The sequence below is a fragment of the Pangasianodon hypophthalmus genome, chromosome 16, assembly GCF_027358585.1.
Source record: "Pangasianodon hypophthalmus isolate fPanHyp1 chromosome 16, fPanHyp1.pri, whole genome shotgun sequence".
NCBI classification, from domain to species: domain Eukaryota; kingdom Metazoa; phylum Chordata; class Actinopteri; order Siluriformes; family Pangasiidae; genus Pangasianodon; species Pangasianodon hypophthalmus.
Genome location: NC_069725.1, coordinates 5384679 through 5409264, shown reverse-complemented (window position 1 = coordinate 5409264; position 24586 = coordinate 5384679). Strand labels below are relative to the sequence as shown.

Below are 24586 nucleotides of genomic sequence, written 5' to 3'. Positions count from 1 at the left end.
CCTGAAAAAAAGACAACAAGGAAACAAATTCCAACAAGAAAACAAATTCCACTCTGTCTGAACAAAAAAATCTCCGAAATCATATCTCACACACTTGTGTAGCCTAAAAGAACCTTTAAAAAACAGTATTTAAAAATATATAACCTAGCTTTTTTTTTCTTTAACTGTTTATAAACAGTGTGTTTGTATTTGTAATGTTTGGATAGAAATATTAGAAGTATTCAGTAGGAACATTTGCAAGCCTTATTAAATGTATATATTATAAATATTACACATTTAAATGTCTGTGTTATGAATTTAAATTCCTGTATTTTATTTTAAATAGTAGCAGACAAGCGTTTTCTTTTTATCCGTTTGTCATTATAGTGTGAGTCTTTAGTGTGGTGTTTCGTGCGGCGAACTTTTAAACAGTTTAAACAACCGCCATGTAAAAAAACACACAAAATAAATCAAAAACTAATTTCTATGTGTGTGCTTTAACAATTTTAATTTGTTTGTATTTGTCATTATTATTATTATTATTATTATTATTATTATTATTATTATTATTTGTCAGAATTATGTTGCTGTCAGCACTACTACAGCTAATAATAATAATAATAATAGTGATGATGATGATAATAATAATATCAACAATAACAAACTGAATTAAAACGCTTTTATTGTTGTTTTTATTATTATTATTATTATTATTATTATTATTATTATTTGTCAGAATTATGTTGCTGTCAGCACTACTACAGCTAATAATAATAATAATAATAGTGATGATGATGATGATGATAATAATATCAACAATAACAAACTGAATTAAAACGCTTTTATTGTTGTTTTTATTTTTATTATTATTATTATTATTATTATTATTATTATTATTATAGGAGTTGTTGTTGTTGTCAGCACTACTACTACTACTACTAATAATAATAATAATAATAATAATAATAATAATGTCAACAATAACAAACTGAATTAAGACGCTTTTGTTTTCTGCTGTATTAGTTGTTGTGTTTGTTCTTAGCACCATTTCAGTAGCTAAATCCCAGCATTTATAAAACGGAAATACACAAAGGCGGAAAAATTCTCAGGTCTGTTTGATTTATTTATTTACTTTTTATCGCTATTAGGTTACCGCTGTGTTACTGTTAAATATCACGTTGAAGCGCGCGCGCGCACACACACACACACACACAAACAAACATTTTAATTAAATGCGAAATGTCATATCAGAAGTATCGAAATGGTGGCTTATTATCCGAAAGTTGCTAAAAGAGTGAACACACACATACACACAAACACACTCACATGCACTGGGCCTTCCGTTCTTAGTTTCTGCCTAATGCAGGATTTAGAGTTTTCAGCAGATGATCAGGAAGAAGGAAGCATCTCCCAGGCGCGTGAAGGCTGTAAGGCAGTGAGCTGCACACACTGCGGTTTGGAAGGTAAACTCACTTTCTCACTGCACCATCTGACTGACATCTGCACCTTACTAAAGCAAGCGCTCGTGCTTCAGTGCCTCGCTTCCTGTTTAAATAAATCAGACTGTGAAGAAAAGACGGACAGACTCATTTACTGCCGCACGCGCATAACGATGATAATAATAATAATAATAATAATAATAAATGCACATTCGAATAATAATAGAATAATAGAATATAATAAAAAATAAAGACTATGTAATAGTAACACACACACACACACACACACACACATATAAATATATATATGTATATATGTATATATATATATGATCCATTGTGTAAAATAATTTGTGATACTAACAGTTATTTTTAAAAACTATTATCCTGGGTGATTTAAGAAAGAAGAAGAGAATTTTTTAGATTATCACTCCGTCTTAAATATATCTGCATTCAGCTCTGCTAATGTTCCTGAATTCATTCTGGAGAGAAAGTGAACAGAGTCTCTTGGTGCCATCTTTAAATCTGCGTCCAGCTCAGAACACGGCTTCAGTCTGCGGCTGATCATCTGACAGACACACAGAGTTTGCACTGGGAAGAATTTGATTTACTGGTTAATTTCTTGCATGTTACACCAGTGAGGAATTAACACTAGGCTCAGAGTTCTTACCAGTAGGTTTGCGTTGCAATTTTCACGGTTCAGGTTGTGTTTGTTGTTGTTGTTGTTGTTGATGATGTTTGTTGTTTAAATGTCACATACAGCAAAATCCCTACTGTTGAATTAACACTCACAGTGTGCACACTGACACTTACTTAATCACTGAAAGTCAAAACAAGGGGTTTTGTGTGTCTGGACTTTATTCATGCAGGTAGGCTATATGGATACTTTTATTATTATTTATTTTATTTTATTTATTTTTTTTTTTTTTGATGAACCGCCTAGTGTCTATTGTCTATTTCATCTAGTGCACTGTAATAAGCAGAGGCGATGCATGTTTCGAGAGATTGCGAGAGCTGAGACATGTTGAGAAATATGTCTAATGCTCAGTGCACGCGCAGGGAAATAGCGCCTTTAATTTACACCGTATACACACGCCACTTTTCTAGGATGATGGAAATTGTTATCCCATGCAACTGATTTTTTTTTTCTCTTAGGTTAACGTGTGTTGGTGTTGAAACCTCAGAAACCTGAGACGCGGTGTTTATATATAGGTTTGCTCCATGTGTGCTCACATGCGCGTGTGCTAACGGACACGAATTCTCCAAATGGCCGCGCGCTAATTTGCGCCTCTCGAAGTGCTGAGGAGTTTCAGCCGCGCGCCACAGCGTGCAATTAAAAATACTGACCTGATTATCTGCATGTGTTATCCTTTTTATACATTCTTTTATTTTACTTGATGAGTACTGATCATAGCATTGTTCGTACTGGACAATAATCCTATGCAGAATTTTATTCTAAAACCGTTCGTCTTTTTGTTTTTGTTTTTTTATGCTTTAATTCAGTGTTAAATCCAGTTTATTGTGATACAGAAATTTATTGCTACTTGGGGACGTTTTTACTGAGAAGTTGCAATCTTCTTGTGTCATGCTGTATTAGCTTGACATCTCTTATGACCGTGTGGAATAACCGCGCGCCCCGTGCTGATCTGGGTGTAGATTTGGTAATTATAATATATGATTGGCTCGCAGGGGCAGGCGGGGGAGGTGATGCGGAACTATGTGGAGCATGTGCAGCCGCAATGTGAAAATGATCACAATGCCGTGACTGCACCGAGCTCAGTGCTGAGGAGTGATGGTGCACTCAGCTCTACGGGTTGCCAGATCAGCATTGTCTCCTCCAGTCATACAGAGGATTAAACTTTCCTAATCCGCTTTAAACCACAGCACGTAGTTACTCAGGTTTAACATGTGGGTTAAACTTTCTGAATCTAAACAACATCATATACATCACACGACAACAGCTTAGTTTATTATTCTCTCCAATCTGGCAACCCCGTGGCTGCTCATTTTACCACATAAGGGCGGCACGCGCGCAGCGAGGGGAGGAGGGCGACGCTCTGCGCTCTGCGTTCCTATTGGTCGCCAGCTCTGGTGATTGGCACGCGCCAGGCCGGCCCCTTTCAGGCCCTGGTTATTGGCGCTTTAACCGGTGTCGCTCGCTGCCTCTCGGTGTCCGCGCGCGCGTACAAACAGATCAAACGTGTGCGCTTTGAAAACTACGTCTCCGCTTCATTTGGCTCGTGCTTGTGTTTGATGTCCGTTCTTGAAGGTGAATAAATACCGACTCGGATTGATCGCAGCAGAAGTGGATGCGCTCTGGCTACTTTTTTTTTTTTTTTTTTTTTAAAGCATGGCCGAGAAGCGGCGGTCTCCGTGCACCATGAGCCTGAAGGCGCACGCGTTTTCTGTGGAGGCGCTGATCGGCGCGGAGAAACGAAGGAAACTCGACGATGAGGATAGCGAGAGCTGTTTTGGGGAGGTAAACGAGGTCGCGAGCCTGGCCGGGAGCGCGTGCGGCGGCGGGCGGAACTGTGACACGGACTGTGACGCTTCTCGTAAGTTCCTGCAGCAAAACTTTGACATTTGAACTTTTCTGTTAGATTACAGGAACCAGAGGCACATGGAGGATAAACGAGTATACCGCTTTGAATAATATTCTTTATGTTAGAAGAGTAAAATGCGAGTTATCTGGAGATTAATAAAGTTACTGAAGGGTAGAGCTCTGGTTCTGGAGACGCACATTAGACGCCAGGCCTGCGTGATCAGGGTTCTGAGATTAAAAGAAGCAATTCATTATCTGCTGTAATTCCTAAGTGTCCTGAGTGTTACAGCAGTGTAAGAGAATGACTTTAGCAAGTTTATTCGCTGTTAATGGGGTGTGGAATTGTCAACACTTACAAAAACAGCCAAATGCACTAGAAAGAGAGAAAAATTACCTGAAAATCAACCAGTTTCAGAGCAAAAAGAATATTCTCAGTGCTGTATTTTACAAATAGTTAGTGATGTTTTTTTTTTTTTTTCATATTTGGAGTTCGCTGTGCTTTGCATGACCATGGAAATGTGAATAATAATAATAATAATAATAATAATAATAATAATAATAATAATAAGAGCATAGCAATAAAACATGTATTATTATTATTATTATTATTATTATTATTATTATTATTAAGGGTTGACGTAGGAACTGAAGCAGTCTTTGCACTGTTATATTGCACAGATATAAGATGTGTATTAGACTGCTGTACAGTTACTACAGGAGTCGTTAAGATGGATGATATTACGAGATCATATGTGCACGAGCTCACCCACATACACACAGTCTCAAATTAGCAAAAAGAAAAAAGAAAAGAAAAGAAAACAGGAAAGAAAGAAAGAAAGAAAGAGAAGGAAAGTACTGGACCAAAAAGAAAACAGAAGCACATACCCTACATGAGCATGTGATTTAGTCCTGTAAAAGCACGCTGTACTAAACTGCATGGCACAATAGTGCAGTATAGTCAGGAGTCCTCATTTTTTTCAGTACTTTCAGTATCAGGAGTGCTCGTGCAACGTGAACCACCAAAAACTGATGATTAATAACCATTATATTTCCGAGATAGCAATTTAATGAAGCCTTTAGTCTGTTTCCTGCTATCCTTTACACCATCAGTACTCTAATAATGACTAGCTCAAGGGAGTAGGACTACACATTTGTTATTAAAACATTAAAATGCCCATAAAATAAATAAATAAAGTTAAAAAAAATCAAAACTGCAAATCATAAAGAGGACAGATACATTATGATGAAGTCTTTATTATTATTATTATTATTATTATTAATATTATTATAGACTAGTGGCGGAGAGAAGTGGGCGCATAAAAATAATCTTACATTAAGATCGCGTGCACATCTGAGCCAGTAAAAATAATAATAATAATAACAATAATAATAATAATGGAGCCTGTGTGTGTGTGTGTTAGCGGAGTGTGAGGATGTGGGCTCGGACAGTCCTCGCCCTGCGTCACGGAGCTCACAGCTGCTCGCGTCACCGCCGCCGACAAGCGCGCGAGCCGCGGAGGAGACGCGCGTGGAGCTGCAGGGCTCGGATCTGTGGAAACGCTTCCACGACATCGGCACGGAAATGATCATCACCAAAGCAGGCAGGTGGGTCCATGCATCTCACGAGCACACCATTAAAAGCTGTGAGCTAGCTGATAGCTAAACGCGCGTGCAGCATGTGATGTTACGTAAAAACTCCAAACGTCGCATGTGGCGTGTCGGTTTAGTGATGTCAGTGTGTTTAATGCTTTTCTTGTCATTTTCTAAAAAAAAAAAAAAAAAAAAAAGGCACAAAAAACCTGTTCTGTAATAGCAAAAAAATGGCAAATATATAGAAGAAAAATATATTATTTAAAAAAAAATCTCATCTGATGTTTGCCAAATATATATTCATAACTGTATAGTCATTATGAATCACAATAATTTTCTATTCCAGGCGAATGTTCCCTGCAATGCGAGTGAAAATTACAGGACTGGACCCTCATCAGCAGTACTACATCGCAATGGACATCATACCCGTAGACAATAAACGTTACAGGTTAAAACAAATTCTTGTTTATTTATTATTCTATCAAATTTTAGCCCTGCAAATACAAAGCTTAATAAATATATTAATGCTGAAATATGATGCAAACACAATCAGTTGTTTAGATCACAAACACACACTTTACTGGTCTGTACAAATGGCGCTTCAGTAAGACAGTGATGACACTGACTGCCCTTTTGGGTGTGTAACCTTTAGGATCTGAAGGTCAGGCGACAAATGTAGCTGAAACAAATGCACACAGCTCCTCAAATGCTGACTGGAGGTCTGTTTTCTGCGCGGGATTGAGCCTAACTGCCGTGGGCTTTTTTCTGTTTTAAAGATACGTGTACCACAGTTCCAAGTGGATGGTGGCAGGAAATGCGGATTCGCCCGTACCGCCGCGTGTGTACATCCACCCGGACTCTCCTGCGTCTGGTGAGACGTGGATGCGACAGGTCATCAGCTTCGACAAACTCAAACTGACCAATAACGAGCTGGACGACCAGGGCCATGTAAGCAGATTGTTTATAATCTACATTTTGAATGTTAGTGCAGCAGTTCAGTGTTACTTGGATGTAAATAATTGAGTCAGAACCTGAAAATAGAAAAGGCCTTAGGAAAAGGCCTACTTTTATTTTTGCTGTAGAGACAAACCGATACCTATTTGAAACATTTTGACTCTGATCTTTAATGAGGTTAAAAGTTATAATTAGAGCAGCCTACTCTTTTTATATACCTGTTAAAGACACATGCTAGCGATTGTCGCCCGGTGTGCATTTTGTTTTGCTGAATTATTTTAAAGGCCTAAACATGTTGTAATGTGGAAGGTTGTAAACAAACTCAATTGAAAGCATTCCTGCGGCGAGCTGGTTGAAGGCCTGCTCCGGCTTTGAAAATGTGAGCACGTGTGTTTTTATTGAAGTAGAAAACTGCTTCGGTAATTCCTCCGTTTCCCCCACTCTAAACACGGATGCGCGGGATAATGTTTTCCAGATCATTCTACACTCCATGCACAAGTACCAGCCGCGTGTCCACGTCATCCGTAAAGAGTGCGGTGACGAGCTCTCACCCGTTAAGGCCGTGCCGACCGGCGACGGCGTGAAGGCCTTCTCCTTTCCTGAAACGGTGTTTACCACAGTCACGGCCTACCAGAACCAACAGGTAACTAACACCAAACTCATTAACAGTGTTTCCCGTTATAACTTCAGCCTGATTTCCTGCCGTGATCACGTTTACAGGAGGCTCCTGTTGGGATGCTTTATTACGGCATTGTTAGTTTTGTATATGGTGAACATTTAGAGCGAGTTCAATTCCCATTGCAGTAGTTTTATTACATGAGACCGAAGATCAAAGACGTCTGGGATCTGTCAGCAATACAAACAATATAAAACACCCCATAAAGACCAACCTAGCCATAAATAGTAAGGTATTTTAAGCATTTATTTAGCATTGCTTATGGAGTTTCCTCTCTTCACCAGTGAGGTTTTTGTTACATCAGATTTCGATTTGTAGTGCATTTGTAGCTTTCAGCATATTCAGTTTAGCATGGGTTTCTGTTGGATGGGTTTCTTTACTTGAAAGTGTGTGCATTTTTCCTGTGTAGCCTTAGTGGGTTTGAGCTTGTAAATTAAGCTGTTGCCTAAAACTTGCTTTGTATTTTTTGGATTTTTTTTTGGTAAATTTTATGTAGATTGCTGAGACAGATTTGCATGTTCTATTCTGCATTTTATTTTGCAAGTTATAATTTTCTGATCACAATCAATTTTGAGTGATTTGGTAAAAAATGTTATCCATCTGTCCAAAAATAGCAGTCCTTTTCCACACATACACACATGCACACACACACACACACACACACACACACACACACACAAATGTGAGCACACTCACACATACAGCTTTTGTAGCATTTGCAAACATGACTTATAAAAGAACTCCCCCACATTGCATTATGGGACACAGGTCACTTGCAGAGGGTCAGAGGACTCGGCATAACAGGCTGTGGGTCAGTGAAGAAACGTCTGAGTGATTCTGTATGTGTGTGTGTGTGTGTGTGTGTGTATTTTCAGATTACAAGACTGAAAATAGACAGAAATCCATTTGCGAAAGGATTCAGAGACTCAGGGCGAAACAGGTAAAGACACTTCCAGGCTTCCTACCTTTTATAAAGAGAACTCTACATGGTCAACAGCTCTGAGTAGATTAAATGATGCATTGTATTATTATTATTATTATTATTATTATTATTATTATTATTATTACATAGTAATTAAATTATTATTACAATAATTATTGCATTTCAGGGAGAAACAATTCCACAAAAAGAGTTTTGGAATATTTTTTAACAGACACGGTTTAAAAGGAGTCTTTGTTGCTTGTGTTCTCTGCGCTCTGACGTCAGTGTGAAGTTATTTGAGAACCAGCAGGCTGTATTACAGGATTATCTGATAATTATTTTTGCAAGAGAAAAAAGTCGTTCTGAAGCCAAACTGAACAGATCACCAACATTCCGACGAGGCCCAGACAAAATAAATATAAAACAAGAAATAAAAACAGCGTCACAATAAAGTCCGTTATTTCTCCCAAAAAGAAAACGGGCCTAAATGCAAAAAATAAAATCTACGAGACAATAAAAATAATCTCTGTGCTTGCGTAAAAGCAGGAAAATAAATAAACGCGTAAACAGGAAATGGAGGTTGCCCAGTAATAAGGCGGTTGTGGTGCTGGCATGGAGTCTCAGCGGGGGGGTTTTACCCTGCTCATTAGTTTTAAACGAGAACGTTTTTAACACCCTGCTGAATAGCACCAGACCACGTGCACCCCCCCTCTCCTCTTCCTCCCTCCATCCGTTCCTCTCCCTCTCTCCACGACAGCTCTCACCTCTCGTTTCAGGATTATAGGAGAAGTTAAGGAGCTTGCTAAACAAACTGAGCCGTCGGGTAGCTCGAGCGGCACGTCTCATAGAACCCGGGGTCGAAACAAGTCGAGACATCTTGTGCGAGTTATCGCCTGAGTGGCACTGAGGCAGCGGAATGGCCATGCTAACGAGGAGCGCTGAGAGCCGACGTTACCTCGCCTCTCTCCATCTCTTTCTCTCTCCTCATAAAGCTTTAACTGTGGCTTCCTGCACTCTGTGTCTGATCCTACCGTGTGAAAATAATTACAGCCATGCAGAAATACCTGCTGACACACACACACACACACACACACACACACACACACTTTATGTTCCTCATTACCTAAGTACTGCCAAAAGCATGGTGATAAGAAAAGGGGCCTGGACTAAGATGGCTGCCAGGGTTGGACACTCAGTAATGGCAGCCAGCGACTGTTCGAGCAGTGGTCTAGAGATCTGCTTCTTTAATTTTCATTAGGTTTGGCGAACGGTATAGTTTGCTGGAATCTGCACATTTTATGGCTTTTTGAATAACTGATTTTAACACATTACTATTTTAAAAGTGAAGTGCTCCAATAAGGCTTGCATTAAACACTGTTGAGAGCTAATAATGAATTTATCAATTATTAGGTTTTGTTCTTATTTGAGTTATGTTGCACACTGTTATAAGAACATATTCAACGACAGGGTGATGTGACACGGCCCAGTGTGCAGCTGAGTTACCAAAGTTGATTATTTTCCTATAACAACACTTCGCAAAGTGTATTATTCGTCTTACACAACAGTAATTTGCCAATTATTACAATTTTCCATTTATTATTAATGAACAATATGTTGTAAATTTAAGCACTTGTAATTACGTTAAATGTTGTGGAACATCAGGGAAATAAGTTCCTGTTATCGCTTGCATTATGACAGCTATAAACTCTTGAAATTAATAAGACAAAAAAAACACACAACTTGTCATGTTACTGAGAAACCGGAAAAGAAAAACAATCTATCCCACTAAATAAACATCTCCTTATGGGAAAACTTAAACAAATCAACAATTATACATTTTTCTTTGTTAAATAACAACACAAATATGTTCATTATTAGCCATAGATGATGTTGAGTGTAGGCCATACAAGTCCATGTGAATGAATTGTTGCCATAGAAAGATAACATATTAGAAAGAGAGCATTAATGTAAATAATATTTGAATTACAGCTGGCACTATTGTCAGAATTGCTGACCAATCAGAAATGAGAATTCAACAGCACTGTGGTTTCATTAAGCTTAAACAAGGCTTACAAATCAGCAATTAACAGGTCAACCTTTGGCTAAAACCTTGACCCAGGATGATCATAGATTCATAAAAAAAAAAAAAAAAAGTAAACAGTAGCAATGTTACTTTTAAGAACACTTTATTGCAATTGCATTTGTATTTGCAGTGTATAATATATGCTGGCATTTCAGAACTTTAAACTAGTTCCTATTAAATTACTGATTTTGGATTAAAAGAGGTTTTAAATTATATCATAATTATTTTTACATAAAGTTTAAAGTTTGCTGCATGTGGATTAATAGATTTGTGTATTTAATCCGGATTAAAGCTTACTCTCTGTACAAAAGCAGTCTAAGAGTTGTAACTTTGCAGGATGGGTCTGGAGGCTCTGGTGGAGTCGTATGCTTTCTGGAGGCCTTCACTCAGAACTCTGACGTTTGAGGATATACCAGGAATGACCAAGCAAGGTACAGAAATGATTATTTAATGATTATTTTACTTGATTTACTTGATTTACTTAGATATAAAATGCACCCACATGTACCTGCATGTGTATGTGTATGTCCATGTGTATGTGCATTTGCATGTGTGTGTGTGTGTGTGTGTGTCCACACATTTGTGTGTGTGTGTGTGTGTGTGTATTGTGGGGGTGTCTGTTTGTGTTCTCTGTGCTGAGTGGAAATATGTTGTTCTAATTTGGGCTGGGTGAAATATGGGTCAAGACGTGTTCAAAATATTGACAGTACATATCATGGTGCTTGCATTTTTATGAAAAAAAAAAGCCTAGTGAAACACTGTTTTGATTTTTTTAAAGGTAAAAGTTACTGGATTCTTTTATTCTTTTATAATCCTAACCCATCACTTATTGCAAAGAATCATGGGTTGCCAGGAATCAACCATATCAAAATAGACTGTTTTATAGTGAACAGTCGAGAGTTGCTCTCTAGCAGCAGGCCCTGTTTTTCTAAAGCGTATTATTCTGTACCAGCTCTGAATTATTCAGTAGCTATGTATAACGGAAATAATTGGAACGGTATGTTGTGCAGATGCATCCCTGGAGCTTTAGTGGTTAAGATTGTAATAAAGGTTTTTATAAGGATTTGCTTGTTGTGTGGATTTGAGTGACCCACAGCTGCTCTGTTTATGGTGGATCCAAAGTGGTGCACTGGGTGGTGCAAATTTCAAAATGATGCAATCATGGTTAGTGTGGCCATGAGCTTTGTAAATAGTTTTTGATCATGGGAACTTACTGCCAAAAGTATAAACCTCAAGACGGTTCAGCAGTTTTGCGACACGATTCAGAGCGAACACATCACTTGTCTTTGTCGGTTCTCTCAAATTTAAATGTAGAAAAATATTTAAAAATATCTACTGATTCTTCTACAGTGTCTTTTTATCATTACTGTCCAATACGAGTTGTAATGTTGTGTATGTGTGTGTCCTGCAGGTGCAGCAGGCTCTCATGGAGTTGTTGGGTCTTCGGCACACACACACTTACTTTCTACATCATCATGCTCCTCCCCAGCATTTCACCTGGCCACAGGAGCGGGGCCTGTGTGTGACTACTCAACCTGCAGTCGAACCAGCCATCCTCTTCACCGATTCCCCACGCCCCTCACTGCAGACTCGTACAGCCGATTGGCCAGCCCTGCAGCCGACGCCTTTTCCTCAACCAGAAATCCTGCTTATGTGGGCGGATCAGACGGAGAGGCGTTTTCCTGCACACAGACTGGCCTTCCAATCCAGATCCCCGGTATGCCTGGTCATGCCCCCCAGCTCCAGTATTTCATGCCCAGCCCGGCTCACAATGCCTTCTCCACCAATCAGAGTGCACAGAGCTCGTACAACGGCTTTCGTCTCCATAGTCCCTATGGCCTTTATGGATACAACTTTTCCACCTCACCACGATTGGCTGCTAGTCCTGAAAAGATGGCTGCCACACAGAGCTCGGTCCTGGGCTCATCCCCAAGCGGTACTTTGACAGACAGGCAAGTTCTGTCCCCTGTGGATGGTCTGCACATGCTCAGTGGGAGTCAACAATCTCTCTTTGACTCACGGACATTAGGGCTGACAAGTTCCACCTCTCAGGTCACTGCCCATATGGCCTGAACTATGAACTTTGACCTCCCCACCATGACATGGACACAGACAGGTGGCCAAAACAATCTGGAGGTCTCTCAAAGCTCTCTTTATGGGACAGTACTATGAGATTGTTGACAAAGGTAAGGAATGATGTAACATGCAATACTGAGGAAGTATTTTATGGATCGAGAAAGCCAAAGGAGGAGAGTGTTTTATTTCTAGCATTATTGTTATCTGGAGGTTACAGTGAGACTTTAAGTGTTGCCTTTGTTTTAAAAAAAAAAGTCAAATCTCCTACTGGGTTCTGCATACAGTAAAAGCTCATGCACTGATGGCCATGGGGTTGGACTTTAAATGGTTTAAGCGTGGGCATCTATCCATGATAAAAACATTTCTGCCGTGAACTAGGACAGAGCTGAACACAGGCAGAGCAAGACTGGACAGCACGTCTGACTTACAAAGTACTTTAAAAATTTGGAGAGCACTTCTCTCTCTCACTTTACTGCACACACACACACACACACACACACACACTTTACAGTCAAACCCTCCCAGAACTAGATGCCAAAATTTGACTTCTCCATACTGTTAGTACAGCGAACAGTGCCTATTTATCTGAGTGAGTTTCCGTGAGAGACTCCTGGTATGAGCTGACCTAGAATCCGAATTAGCTTCTTACCAACTGAGCAGCTGGGAGCCTGCAAGACCAGAAAGAGGAGGTGGCCAGCGTCACAGCATAACCGGGCTTTTAGTTAGGAAACAAATAAAATGTGAAGTCCCACTGGAACCAAGATTTGCGCTTTGGCTGCCAGTGTACTTGGTACTTGTTTGGTATTAGCAGAGCTTGCAAGCAGGAAATCAGCAGTAGTCTGTATGGGGTTTAGAGTCGGATGCCCAGATTTAGCGACTCCACTGCTTATGGCCTGAATGACTTCCAGCTAGCACCATAGTTTATGGGGCTTAAACTGAAATTGGAAAGGTAAAGCAACAGTGAGCAAAAAAATAAAACTTTGGCCGTTATTTACCAAGCTGCGATGTGGAAATTTGATCTGCACTTCTCTACTGACATGATTTAGAAATATAGGCCATGGCATTGTTCAACTCACATACAGTTACAAATGCATGCTCTGGCAACCTCCGTCAGGCTTCTTGGCTTATCCTGGGTCAGCGTTTAGTACCAGTGAACTGGAGCTGAAAAGTTAAAGCTTCAGTTATTCAAAAACGGTTTATTTTTTCCTCTAGCAGACATACTGTATTAGCTTTAATATGTCTGTTTTTTTAAAAGCAATTCTATATAAATAAGGAAAAGATTGATATTAATGTTATTGTTGGACAAGTTCACTCATGCACTTACAGCAAACATTTTTTTTATCTTTGATGTTTGTTAAGTGGCCAAATCTGACACTTTGGAAAATTTTTGGCCTGGGAATTACAAACAAACCCTATTGAGCCAAATAAAATATATGCATATTGTACAAAACAATAAGACTATGAGGTTTCTCAGTGTTAATCAATGTATATAACTGACCACATGCAAAATATACCTGTGTGAGTATGTGTGTGTGTGTGTGTGTGTGTGTGTAAGATCTACCATTACTGTCAGACAAGGTCATGACAGATGTGTAAAACACTCACAGGATGTCAGGGAAGGAAATATCTCTTTAACTTAAAAAGTTTTTGTCACATATTTCAGTTACTTTAATTTTAAATTACATGATATGGCATCATCAGTGTGTAGCATTGCCATCTTACAGCTTTGTGGTTTGATCCTGAGCTCAGGTTATTATCTGTGTGGAGTTTCTCATGTTCTCACCTTTCCTATTTGGGTTTCCTCAGGGTTCTCCAGTTTCCTCCCAAGTCCCTAAAACATGCCATTAGATGGATTGGCTAGCCTAATTGTCCCTAGGTGTGAATGGGTATGTGTGTGTGTGTGTGTGTGCATGGTGCCATACATCCAGAGTGAATTCCTGTCCCACACCCAATGTTCCCAGGATATACACTCCAGATCCACCGCAATCCTGACCAGGAAAAATTGCTTAATGAAGGTGAATGAATGGATGAATGAATGATATAGCACCACATCATCCACTACAGCTTTAGCTGAACTATATAAAAAGCAGACTTTTCAAGGAATATAACTCCATATCCATTATTTATATAGCTGGGCCTTGGAATTATTAAGAGTCTATCAGGCAAGACTGACATTTTAAGATATTAAGACTTAATGTTTTGACTCTAAATACTCTAAATAACTCAAAAGATAAAGCAGACACAACAAATTCATTCATAATTTCTACTGTTGAGCATCAAACCATATCATTCCAATGAGCTGAAATATTACGCTCTCCTCTTTATTAGCTATTACTAAATTTTTTTAACACAAACTCCTACAAAAACTGTATCTGTACCTCTAAGTGTTAGACTTCTGAAAGTTGTACAGCAATGCCTCGCACCAACACTAAATCAAGTAATATAGCTGATATCCACAAGGCTCCCTGGAGGACTAGTGTTTAGGCGCTCTCACCGCCGTGGCCCGGGTTCGATTTCCTGCCGGGGAGCCAACCCCAGCCACTGGCGTTGCACAAGACAGTGCACTCCGAGTGTCGGTCCCATGCCCAGATAAAAATTGGGGAGGGCTGCGTCAGGAAGGGCATCCGGCATAAAACCTGTGCCAAATCAAATATGCTGACCAATGATCCGCTGTGCCGAAAGAAGAACATAGCTGACATCGACAAGTCCAAGTATTCCATAATGCAAAATCAATGTTTAGAATGCATGTTTTTTGTAACAAGAACATATAAGAATTTTTCTGACAGTACATGAGTAGAAATTATAAAGCCAAGCACTACAGTGAAGCAGAATAGACAAAATACAATATATTGATGCTATGATGCTATATATATATTAATGTTGCTTGTCAATCTTGGAGGGTGGGGTTAGGTAGTATTATTGATTTATAGAAGAATAAGTAAGGAAAACACTCGAGAGCATGTTCTTGTAGGAAAATAAGCAACGACAGGGTGGTGTGATGTGTGATGTGACACAATGAAAAGCACTTTGATTGAGACGTTGATTATTTTCCTATAATGGCACATCCCAAAGTGATTTTTTTCCTCTTATACCTCAGCAATTTGCCAATCTACAATACAAATCCATATCTAAATTTTGTTTGCAATTAAACTGTTAATGTATTAGAAAGAGAGCATTAATTGCCCAAACTGTTGTTATAGAAAATTAATCAACATCTTCTGACCAATCAGAACCAAACAAGTCAATAGCACTGTGGTATAAGACCATAATTATAATCAAGCTCAGCATATGGTGTGTTTCATTAATGGTTTCATAAAAAAATTTTTTTTTAAAAAAACCCTTTTAAGGGAACAACAGATCTATATTGAACATCTGCAACAAGAATGGTGGTAATGAGCTCTCAACCGATGCTACATTGAACATCTGCAACTAGCATGATGGTAATCGGTTCTCCAATTGAATAATTGAATGATTTTATATTTTGTATGTTATATATTTTGTTTTTTGTCTATGTTGGTCCACCATTGAGCACTTCACCCTTCAAAATTCCTGCCCTAATAAACCTGTCACCATTGTGCCACTGATTGGGTGAAAACTTTAAACTAGTGTGAAATTACACAAGTCATCAAAATGGTTCCTCTGTGGTGTGTGTGCGAGACATTACTGGAGAGAGTGTAAAAAGACATTACACAGGAAATAAGTCATAGAACTATCAAGGCATTTAGTTGTTAGATTAAAATGGCTGTGTAATTGGTGGAAAATGATAATGCAGTATCTAAGCACATGAGTCCTGTTTGTTAGTGTGCTGTGTGAGGAAGAGTCTGACTTCTGACAGCCACCGAGGTGCTTCTTGAAGGTGAGTGGGGTTACAGCATGCTGGGGGGTATTTTATTTTAGAACAGAGGAATGACTGGCTTGCTGAATCTGAATAACAGGTGACAGCCTGACCACACACACACACATACACACACGCACATAACAGCTCAATGTCTGGCTCATTATCAGTACATTTGAGTACATTAACACTTTAAGGCTAGCAGGTGCACTGGAGAGCTGATAGTGTGTGTGTGTGTGTGTGTGTGTGTGTGTGTTTGTGTGTGTGAGAGAAACATGATCATAGAAGGCATATCAATAATTACACTACAGCACTGAATGCTGAATTCTGATTGGTCAAAAGGTGTTGATTAATTTTCTACAATAGTTCTGGCTGTGAGGTTTATATTATTATGCTCGTTATAATGCTATTATTTCTATATTAACAACTTACTAAGGAACTTGTAAGTTCTCCACACTCCACATAATGAGATTTTAAAAACATGTAATCATTGATATTTTTTCTCTTAGGAGATGTTTATTTAACATTTCTGGAAGGAGTCTCCAGTGTCAGTGCTTTGTAATAGTCAGTAGGTTTACTGGCACAAGAAAATCTACTGGTTTCTTGGTAACATGCAATTCGCAAGCTACAACATTTGTCTTATTCAAGAGAGAGAGAAAAAAATAGAGGTGAAGGAACAACTGCTTAGAGCTGTTATAACATAGGTTATAATAAAGTTGTAAAAAATTGTAATCAAACACAAATTACTGAGGTATAAGCGGAATAAAACACTAGGGACCGAGCTGTTTTCGGAAAATAATCAACTATGTGGTGCTAACAGTAATTCTTCTACACATCATGCCACCTCCCCATTCCTATACCATCTATTCCATCTATTTTATAAGACCTTCTGCAATTCTGCAATCCAAACATCATTCTTTTCAATCTCCTTCTTTCATACAGTCCACCTCACACACACAAACTAGCCTATATACACAAACTCATCCCTATGTACAGTAGCTAGATGTCTTTCCTTCATCTGTAGATCATCCTGAATGTGTTTTTGTTGTATTGCCAAAAACCAGCCTTTATGCACAAAAGTTCAAATCAGTTCATAATAAATAATTCATATTAATATACTGCAGTACTCTATCAATCATACCGTATTAACATCAGAGTAAACTACAAGCCACATCATATAGTCATGCTTATTCAGATATATTCATCTGTGTGTCCGCTGGTGTGTTACATAATGCAAATGATCCACAATTTGGCCACAAATAACCTCAAAGAGCATGGTTCAAGTCCACGCCGGCAGCTCGTCTGCTTCCTCCTTCTTTAACATATGACTAATACAAACGTATTACAGTAGAGCCTGTGTTTTCTGCTTCACACTTCCTGTAGTTACATGTTGCGGTGTAGTCACTCATGACTGAGCATAAAGTCCTGCACACTGGCTGTGCAGAAGTGATGGAGTAATTTCATGCATTTTGTGGAAAGCAAATTGTGGAAAGCTATTTACTGAAAGGGTTTTCTCATTGACGATTTGAGTTTATGTTTTATTTATTTTTTCTTTAGAAATGTGGATGATGTACAGCTTGAAGGAATAAATAAATGAATAAATGAATAATTGAACTGTGCAAAAGTCTTAGGCACATGCAAAGAAATGCTGTAGAGCAAAGATGCCTTCAAAAAGAATGAAATGAAATGTTTTTACATTTAAAAAAAAATACTGTAAAGAGCAGTAAACAGTAATAAATGAAACAAAGTCAGTATTTAGTGTAGACAACCTTTTGCTTAAAAAAAAGTTTTAGTAGTCTCAGGTAAAATGTGTGCAGTTTTATAAAGAAATGAGCTGTAAGTGTTACTGAGCATCTTGCAGAAGCAGCCACAGTTCTTCTGGAGACTTTGACTGTCACACTCGCTTCTTATTTTTGCAGCAAAACCCAGCAGCCTTCATTATGTTTTTTTTGTCTGAAAAGTGTCTCTTATGTAATACGCTGCTTTCTTTGCTGACATTCAAATATTTTTCTGTAACATTTCATTTTTGCTGGAAAACTAATGTTTGGGAATCTAAAATGTTTTTGTACTGACTCGATATTGTAGAAGTCATAAAAACTTATTACAAATATTGTACTAAAAATGGGGTGCCTAAGACTTTTGCATATATATATATATATATATATATATATATATATATATATATATATATACATATATATATATTTGTGTTTGTGTGAGTAGGTATGTTTGTCTTCTTTGTGTCCAAATGCTGTACATTTAACAGCAACTTATTAATATGCATAAATCTTATGACATTATTCCACTCCTACTATCATAAAGGTGTTTTACTTAAGAAATATAGTTCTTCATTGCATTCAGTATATACAGGCCACAATATTTAACCAGTATTACTAGTACAACAGTGTTACTTTTTCTCTTAATTCCATTTCTCTTCTTAAATTTTGAAATAATACACAGTTCTTATAGAAACAAGATGTTTCAGATGGACATCCTTTAGATGCAAGGTGGTCGAGAAACAGAAAAATGTAATAATATATAATATTACGTCCTATGTGACGTAACAGGCAGTTGGTGGACTACTGGCCAGTTGATCGGCGTTTGGCAGAGCTGAATGCTTAGCATTCTCCACTAAGCACACTGAGGTGCTGAAAGTCCTACAGCTCAAACACATGTGGTGCAGTATTTAGTGCTGACGTTTGCCCTACACTACAGGACACTGGCCATTAAAGGAAGGAAACTAGAAAACTAGGTCAATTCAATTTAGGCTGATTAGTAGAAAATTTTATGTTATGTTTAGGCAATTTTATGTTTGAAGTTCTGAGAGCCTTACACCATGGTCATTGCTAAAAATACATTGCACTATATTTTAAAGGAGGGTTTTGTCATTTTTTTTTCCAGCCCTCTGCCTGAAAGGTGAATTTCAGTAGCAATGAAAACACAGACAAGCCTTAATCCCCACAAGATCCCTAACTGACACCCACCTCCTTAAAGAAAAAAAACTAACTGAGCCGTTCTCTTCTGGCTGGAGGTGAACCCTGAAATGAAGAAAATTCTAGAAAGACTTCAAAACATTATAAACTGTACCTTTAATGAAACATAACTTTTTAAAGTTTAGAAATGATCTGGCATGATCCAGAAGATGGCTGAAAATTTGAAAATGAAGAAGTAAACTTTCCTTTGATTTTCTGTTGCTCCAGTAACCAAATATTGCAGTGTTACAGAGCTGACACTGACCTAACATTCTGCATAAGCCTTTGTAGGAGAGTCTAATGAGGCCAAACTTAGAGATAGTCCTCGCTGCAGAAGCAAACGTCCAGGGGGTGGAGCTGGATCTGATCCAACTCCTCCTATAAGCCTAACTCTTCACCCTAACTCCTAACCCACACAAAACTGTAGAACATGAAACAACGCATTAAACACACTTATCCAGCCTGAAACACACCGAGTTGCATCTACCCCTTTGACTCCTCCCAGATAGGAGGATCTGGATCTGATCCGACTCCGCCCCATGGACAGTATGTTCTGCAGAGAGGGGTACTTGCAAACATCACCATATCAATGATAACATATTAGAGTGATGGCATTTATATAAACTTATGATTTGGGAATAGGTTTGTGAGAAGCTAAATGTCCAGCAAGGAGGTTAATAAATATTATATTGGATGGAAGCTTAACTGCATAAGGAAGCTTTAGTAAGAGAGTGCAATGAGGCCATGTGAAGCAGAGCTGGTCACTCAGAGAAAAAACTGACAGGAAAATAATTCACAGCAGTGTGAGAGGACAAGTGGACAGAGAGTGTGTGTGTGTGTGTGTGTGTGTCCAGGCAAAGCACCTGTGCTGCACAGAGCGAGGTGTGTCAGCTGTGTTGGGGTGTAAGTGAGGCGGGAGAGCTCAGGGTGGATGTCCTGGCGGGTATTTGATGACAGTTGCAGTAATCTGAGGCTCACTGGTGTCTCTTACACTCTTTTAATCTTTGTCATCAAACCCTTCCACTGCAGTGATTAATGGAGCTGTTTGCAGATCTGGTCATCCTGAATGCTGGTCTGTGGGCTGGCTTTACAAACCGGCGTTCTGCTAACACCACCATGTAAACAAACAACAACGAAAAACACAGACAGGACAGAGGATCCCAACTCCACCCTCCTCCATTTCTCTCCTGTTCTCACTCAGACTTTTCTCCATTTCTATTTTTCTCTTCCTGTCTAATAAATACTGAGTTACAACTTCAAGACACAGATGTCCTTTTTTCCCAGACATGTCTCCTATTTGAGGTTTAATCTGTCTCTGGCTGAAAAATCTCCCAGCTACTTTAGAGAATGAATTATATACTCTGGATATCCCCAGGACAGAAATTATTTAGGAAAACTTAGTGGAAATATAAGTTTTATTATTGGTTGCAATTTTGATCGATAGACAACTAAAAGCTTCAGTTGAATTATACAGCATCAATTGGCTTTGATCAATTACATATTTAAATACATACATTAATTACATTTATGTTCATTGTCTTTATTTACCAATAAGTAATAATCAATCAAAAAGCAGTTTTTTATGGGTCATCATGGTCCAAAATTTTCTATGCTTGAGACAACAACTACTGGAACATGATTTACATTCAATTTTTATTTATTAATTTTATTTATTATACCTGCAACATTAAATGTACAGGTTAGTTCCTGTTCTCATTGCTGTAATAGTTAGAAACAGTTGCTCCCTCACTTCACTCTCATCTTTCTTGAAATTAATAAAAATAAAAAAAAATGCAGCTTGTCATGTTACTGAGAAACTGGAAAAAGCATAAACTCCTCCGTCCTGAAGACTTTCCCTGTTGGAAAACCTAAAGTTACAGTTTTACCTCTGACTGTTACACTGAAACTGGAGACTCCTTCCAAAAATGCTAAATAAACATCTCTTCACAAAAAAAACTTCACAATATCAACATTTTTTTAATCTGTCATACAAGTTCATGTGAATGAGTTGTTACTATGGAAGTGATAACATGTTAGAACGAGAGCATTAATATGAAGCTTTCAGCTGTCCAAGCTGCTAATCACCTTCTGACTAATCAGAATGCAACAGTGCTCCAGTTTAAAATATATATATATATATATATACATATATATATATATATATATATATATATAATATATAGAATAGATCTGTTTTTTCAGCCTGGATGCAACTGATAAGGTTGCAGAAGGCCAAAAGCCCAAGAAAGAGTTGAATAAGTTTAAACATAACTTAAATAAATAAATAAATAGTTTAACAAAAACTAAAAAAAAAAACAAATTATGATAAAGCAATCCCAAAGCCCATCTGTATACACGAATGTGTGTGTCCTGCTGAAAGCGATACTTTCTATAAACGTCCTGTCTGATGATTGCCAGCATGCTAAACGATCTTATATTAAAACTGGATAACAAATCAAAGTAAAAGCCAGGTCAGCCCATTCCAACTGTCTAGACTCTTATTCACACACCCACACACACACACACACAGACACACACACACACACACACACACACACACACTATTTAGTATTACATTACTCTGTCATGTAATATAATAATAGTATTACATGTTTTATCCAGCATAATGTGTACTTCAGAATCGAGCTGGTTTTAATCGGTGTGGTCATTAGTTTAGCTTTCAGGAGAACTCAGCAGAACTTCCACACAGCCGGCGGGAGGTAGAGAAGGAAAAGGGAGGTGACAGTAAGGGCAATTTGTCTTTCGCACGCAGCATAAATAGTGACACCCTTTTTCACCCCCTCATGCCTTCACTCCCCTGTCTCTCTCTCTCTCTCTCTCACACACACACACACCCCACTGGTCCCATTAGCAGCAGAATGTAGAGGACGGGTGAACCTCCCACCACACACACACACACCTTCCATGCTATGGCCAGACTTAGCGCTGTCATTTATAGCCCAGCACAACATCAATCTCAGCAGAAGTGAGAAGCGCAAAGAGCTGATGAAACCCCAGCCATGATCACTATGTCAGCTGAGAGAGGGAGAGCAGACGTCAGAGAGGGAGAGCAGAGAGAGGGACGACAGTGGAAGTGAGGGACGAACCAAAAAAAAAGGATGGAAACATAACACAAGAGAGAAAGTTGTAGAAGGTGGATGTGGCCATAATTTTGGTCATGTGTCCCATGTGTTGGTGCTAGTCAACTAGAGACTTTTTGGATTTAATGTTCAGCCTAGCAAATTAGTTTAGGAGAAGATAAAGAAGAAGCTTTTACTTGACACATATACATTACAGCAGAGTGAAACTCTTTTCTTCACGTATCCCAGCTTGTTAGGAAGCTGAGGTCAGAGCACAGGCTCAGCCATGATACAGCACCCCTGGAACAGAAAGGGTTAAGGGCCTTGCTCAAGGGCCCAGCAGTGGCAGCTTAGCAGTACTGGGGCTTGAACCCCAAACCTTCTGATCAGTAACCCAGAGCCTTAACCATTGAGCAGAGATTTTAAAATTTAAGAAGAGCATTAAAAACACATTGACAGGAGTGTGAAAATCCTAGCTGGGCTAATCTGCTTGGTTCATAGTGTCTCACTCAATAGTCAACAAAAGTAACACGGTCTCGCACAACTAGCAAGAATCAGTTTATATATTAAAAAAAAGTTATGAAAATTAAGCTTAATGCTAAAGGTTACATGAATCCAATCAAATCACATTGATTTATTCAAATCTGGACCATTTTTTTAATAGATCAGGTCCAGGACAGCAGCAGGTAGAGTTGCTGCTTCACAGTTCCACGATCTCCGGTTCGATCCTGAACTTGGCTTACTGTCTGTGTGGAGTTTCGCATGTTCTCCCATGTCCATGCGGGTTTCCACAGGGTTCTTTGGTTTCCTCCCAGCGCCCAAAAACAAGCCTATAGGTGGATCGGCTTTGCTAAAATGTCCCTAGCTGTGAATAAGTGTGTGAATATGTGTCTGTATGATGCCATCCAGCGTGTATTCCCTCCTCACACCCAGTTTTCCCAGGAAAGAGTTCAGCTCTAACATGACCCTGACCAGGATAATGTGCTTACTGAAGATGAATGAATCATCAAGTTTATCAAAACACTACACTATTATATTCTGTTAGAAAAAAAAAGCTCCTGGTTGTTTCTTAGGATAGTTTGCTTTCTGGAACCTTTTGTCGTAGGGTTTTTACGTAGCACCTTTAAGCATTCCCAGTGGGCCAAGTGTTCAAGCTTTAACCTTTTTCTATGAGTGCAGAAGGACAACGGCTTAGTATTTTAACATTTTATTTAGTAGAGTGGCGTGCAAGGAAGAAGGTAGAGAGTGAGTACATTTTCATTCAAGATTTTTTTTCTGTAATATTGTTTTGTTTTTTTTTTAAGTACAGTTTGGCACAATGCAAACAGAGAATGAGCAGTAAGTGCATGTTAGTTGTCATTTTTGCGATAGAAGACATGAGATGACAAGAGGTGATGCTCAGGGTTAGGGTTAGTTCTTTAACATGGTTTGGTATCCTCTAAGACTCCAGTCCTGGTGATTAACTGTCTTGCACAGCTCGAAATGTCTCCACTGCTGGTTAATTTATCAGCTAATTACCATGGCAGTTGGATCAGGTGACAGTAATAGAGAAAACTTTAAGCCGTGCAGTGCTGTCAGATGAAATGTGTGTGTGTGTGTGTGGGTGCATGCACCTGTTTGTTCATCAAGTGTTCACATTTGCTATATGACTCATATTACTAGAGCAGCAGTTCACAGTCCGTGTTTCGACATGAGCATGTGTCGGTGTGTGAGCATTTGACCAGCTGGGATTTAACACTACTAAAATTATCCACACGATCATAATGAGCGATTGAGCTGTCACATGCACCGTGTGAAATCTCTCTGCAAACCACCAGAGCCAAACGAACAGCCAAAGTCAAAGCAGTCAACGAATCTAGCATCTTACCTCAATAACTTTTCAATCTAAAATTAAAGCTGAAAGGCTTACAGATTTCAATCACTAATGCTGAAATGTACTCTGGAGTGATTTACCCAATTTTTTTAACCAACACACTTCTGAGATTAATACCTCATTATTAGAGAGGCCCTACATTAAAGAATAAAAAACATTTATATGTTCATGGATGTATATGTTTTTTATATTGAAATTTTAAAAAATAATAATAATATTTGATTGTGAAATTAAAATTGTATGAAAAAATAAATTATATAGTGTACCGTTATTCTGAATGCCTATTTTGCTCAGCTCATAACAACAGAGAAGTCAGAGTGGAATGACAGCATGTGATAATACTGCACATTAATAAAAACATATGCAAAGTGAATGCAAATAAGACATGTTTTAGACACATCTATAAGACTATAAGACATGTCTCATTTTATTCAACCTTCGCTGTATGCATTCCCAGATGTGGAGAAGCCTGTGGAAAATATGGTCACCCAAACGTTTAATATAAGTTTTATCTTAGAAGTTTATGTTATTGCTTTATTGAGTTAGTAAAAAAGTGTGTTACTGG

The 24586-nt window shown here is 38.5% G+C and overlaps 1 protein-coding gene across 1 annotated transcript; it reads left to right on the top strand.

Moving 5' to 3' along the window:
• The first annotated feature begins 3503 nt into the window (after positions 1 to 3503).
• On the top strand, positions 3504 to 18201 carry tbx18 (T-box transcription factor 18). The gene is made up of 8 exons (XM_026944923.3): positions 3504 to 3973; positions 5382 to 5565; positions 5897 to 5998; positions 6327 to 6498; positions 6980 to 7147; positions 8056 to 8120; positions 10522 to 10616; positions 11597 to 18201. The coding sequence occupies exons 1-8, from the start codon at positions 3769 to 3771 to the stop codon at positions 12256 to 12258; spliced, it is 1653 nt and encodes a 550-aa protein (XP_026800724.3). The 5' UTR covers positions 3504 to 3768; the 3' UTR covers positions 12259 to 18201.
• The last annotated feature ends 6385 nt before the right edge of the window (positions 18202 to 24586 follow it).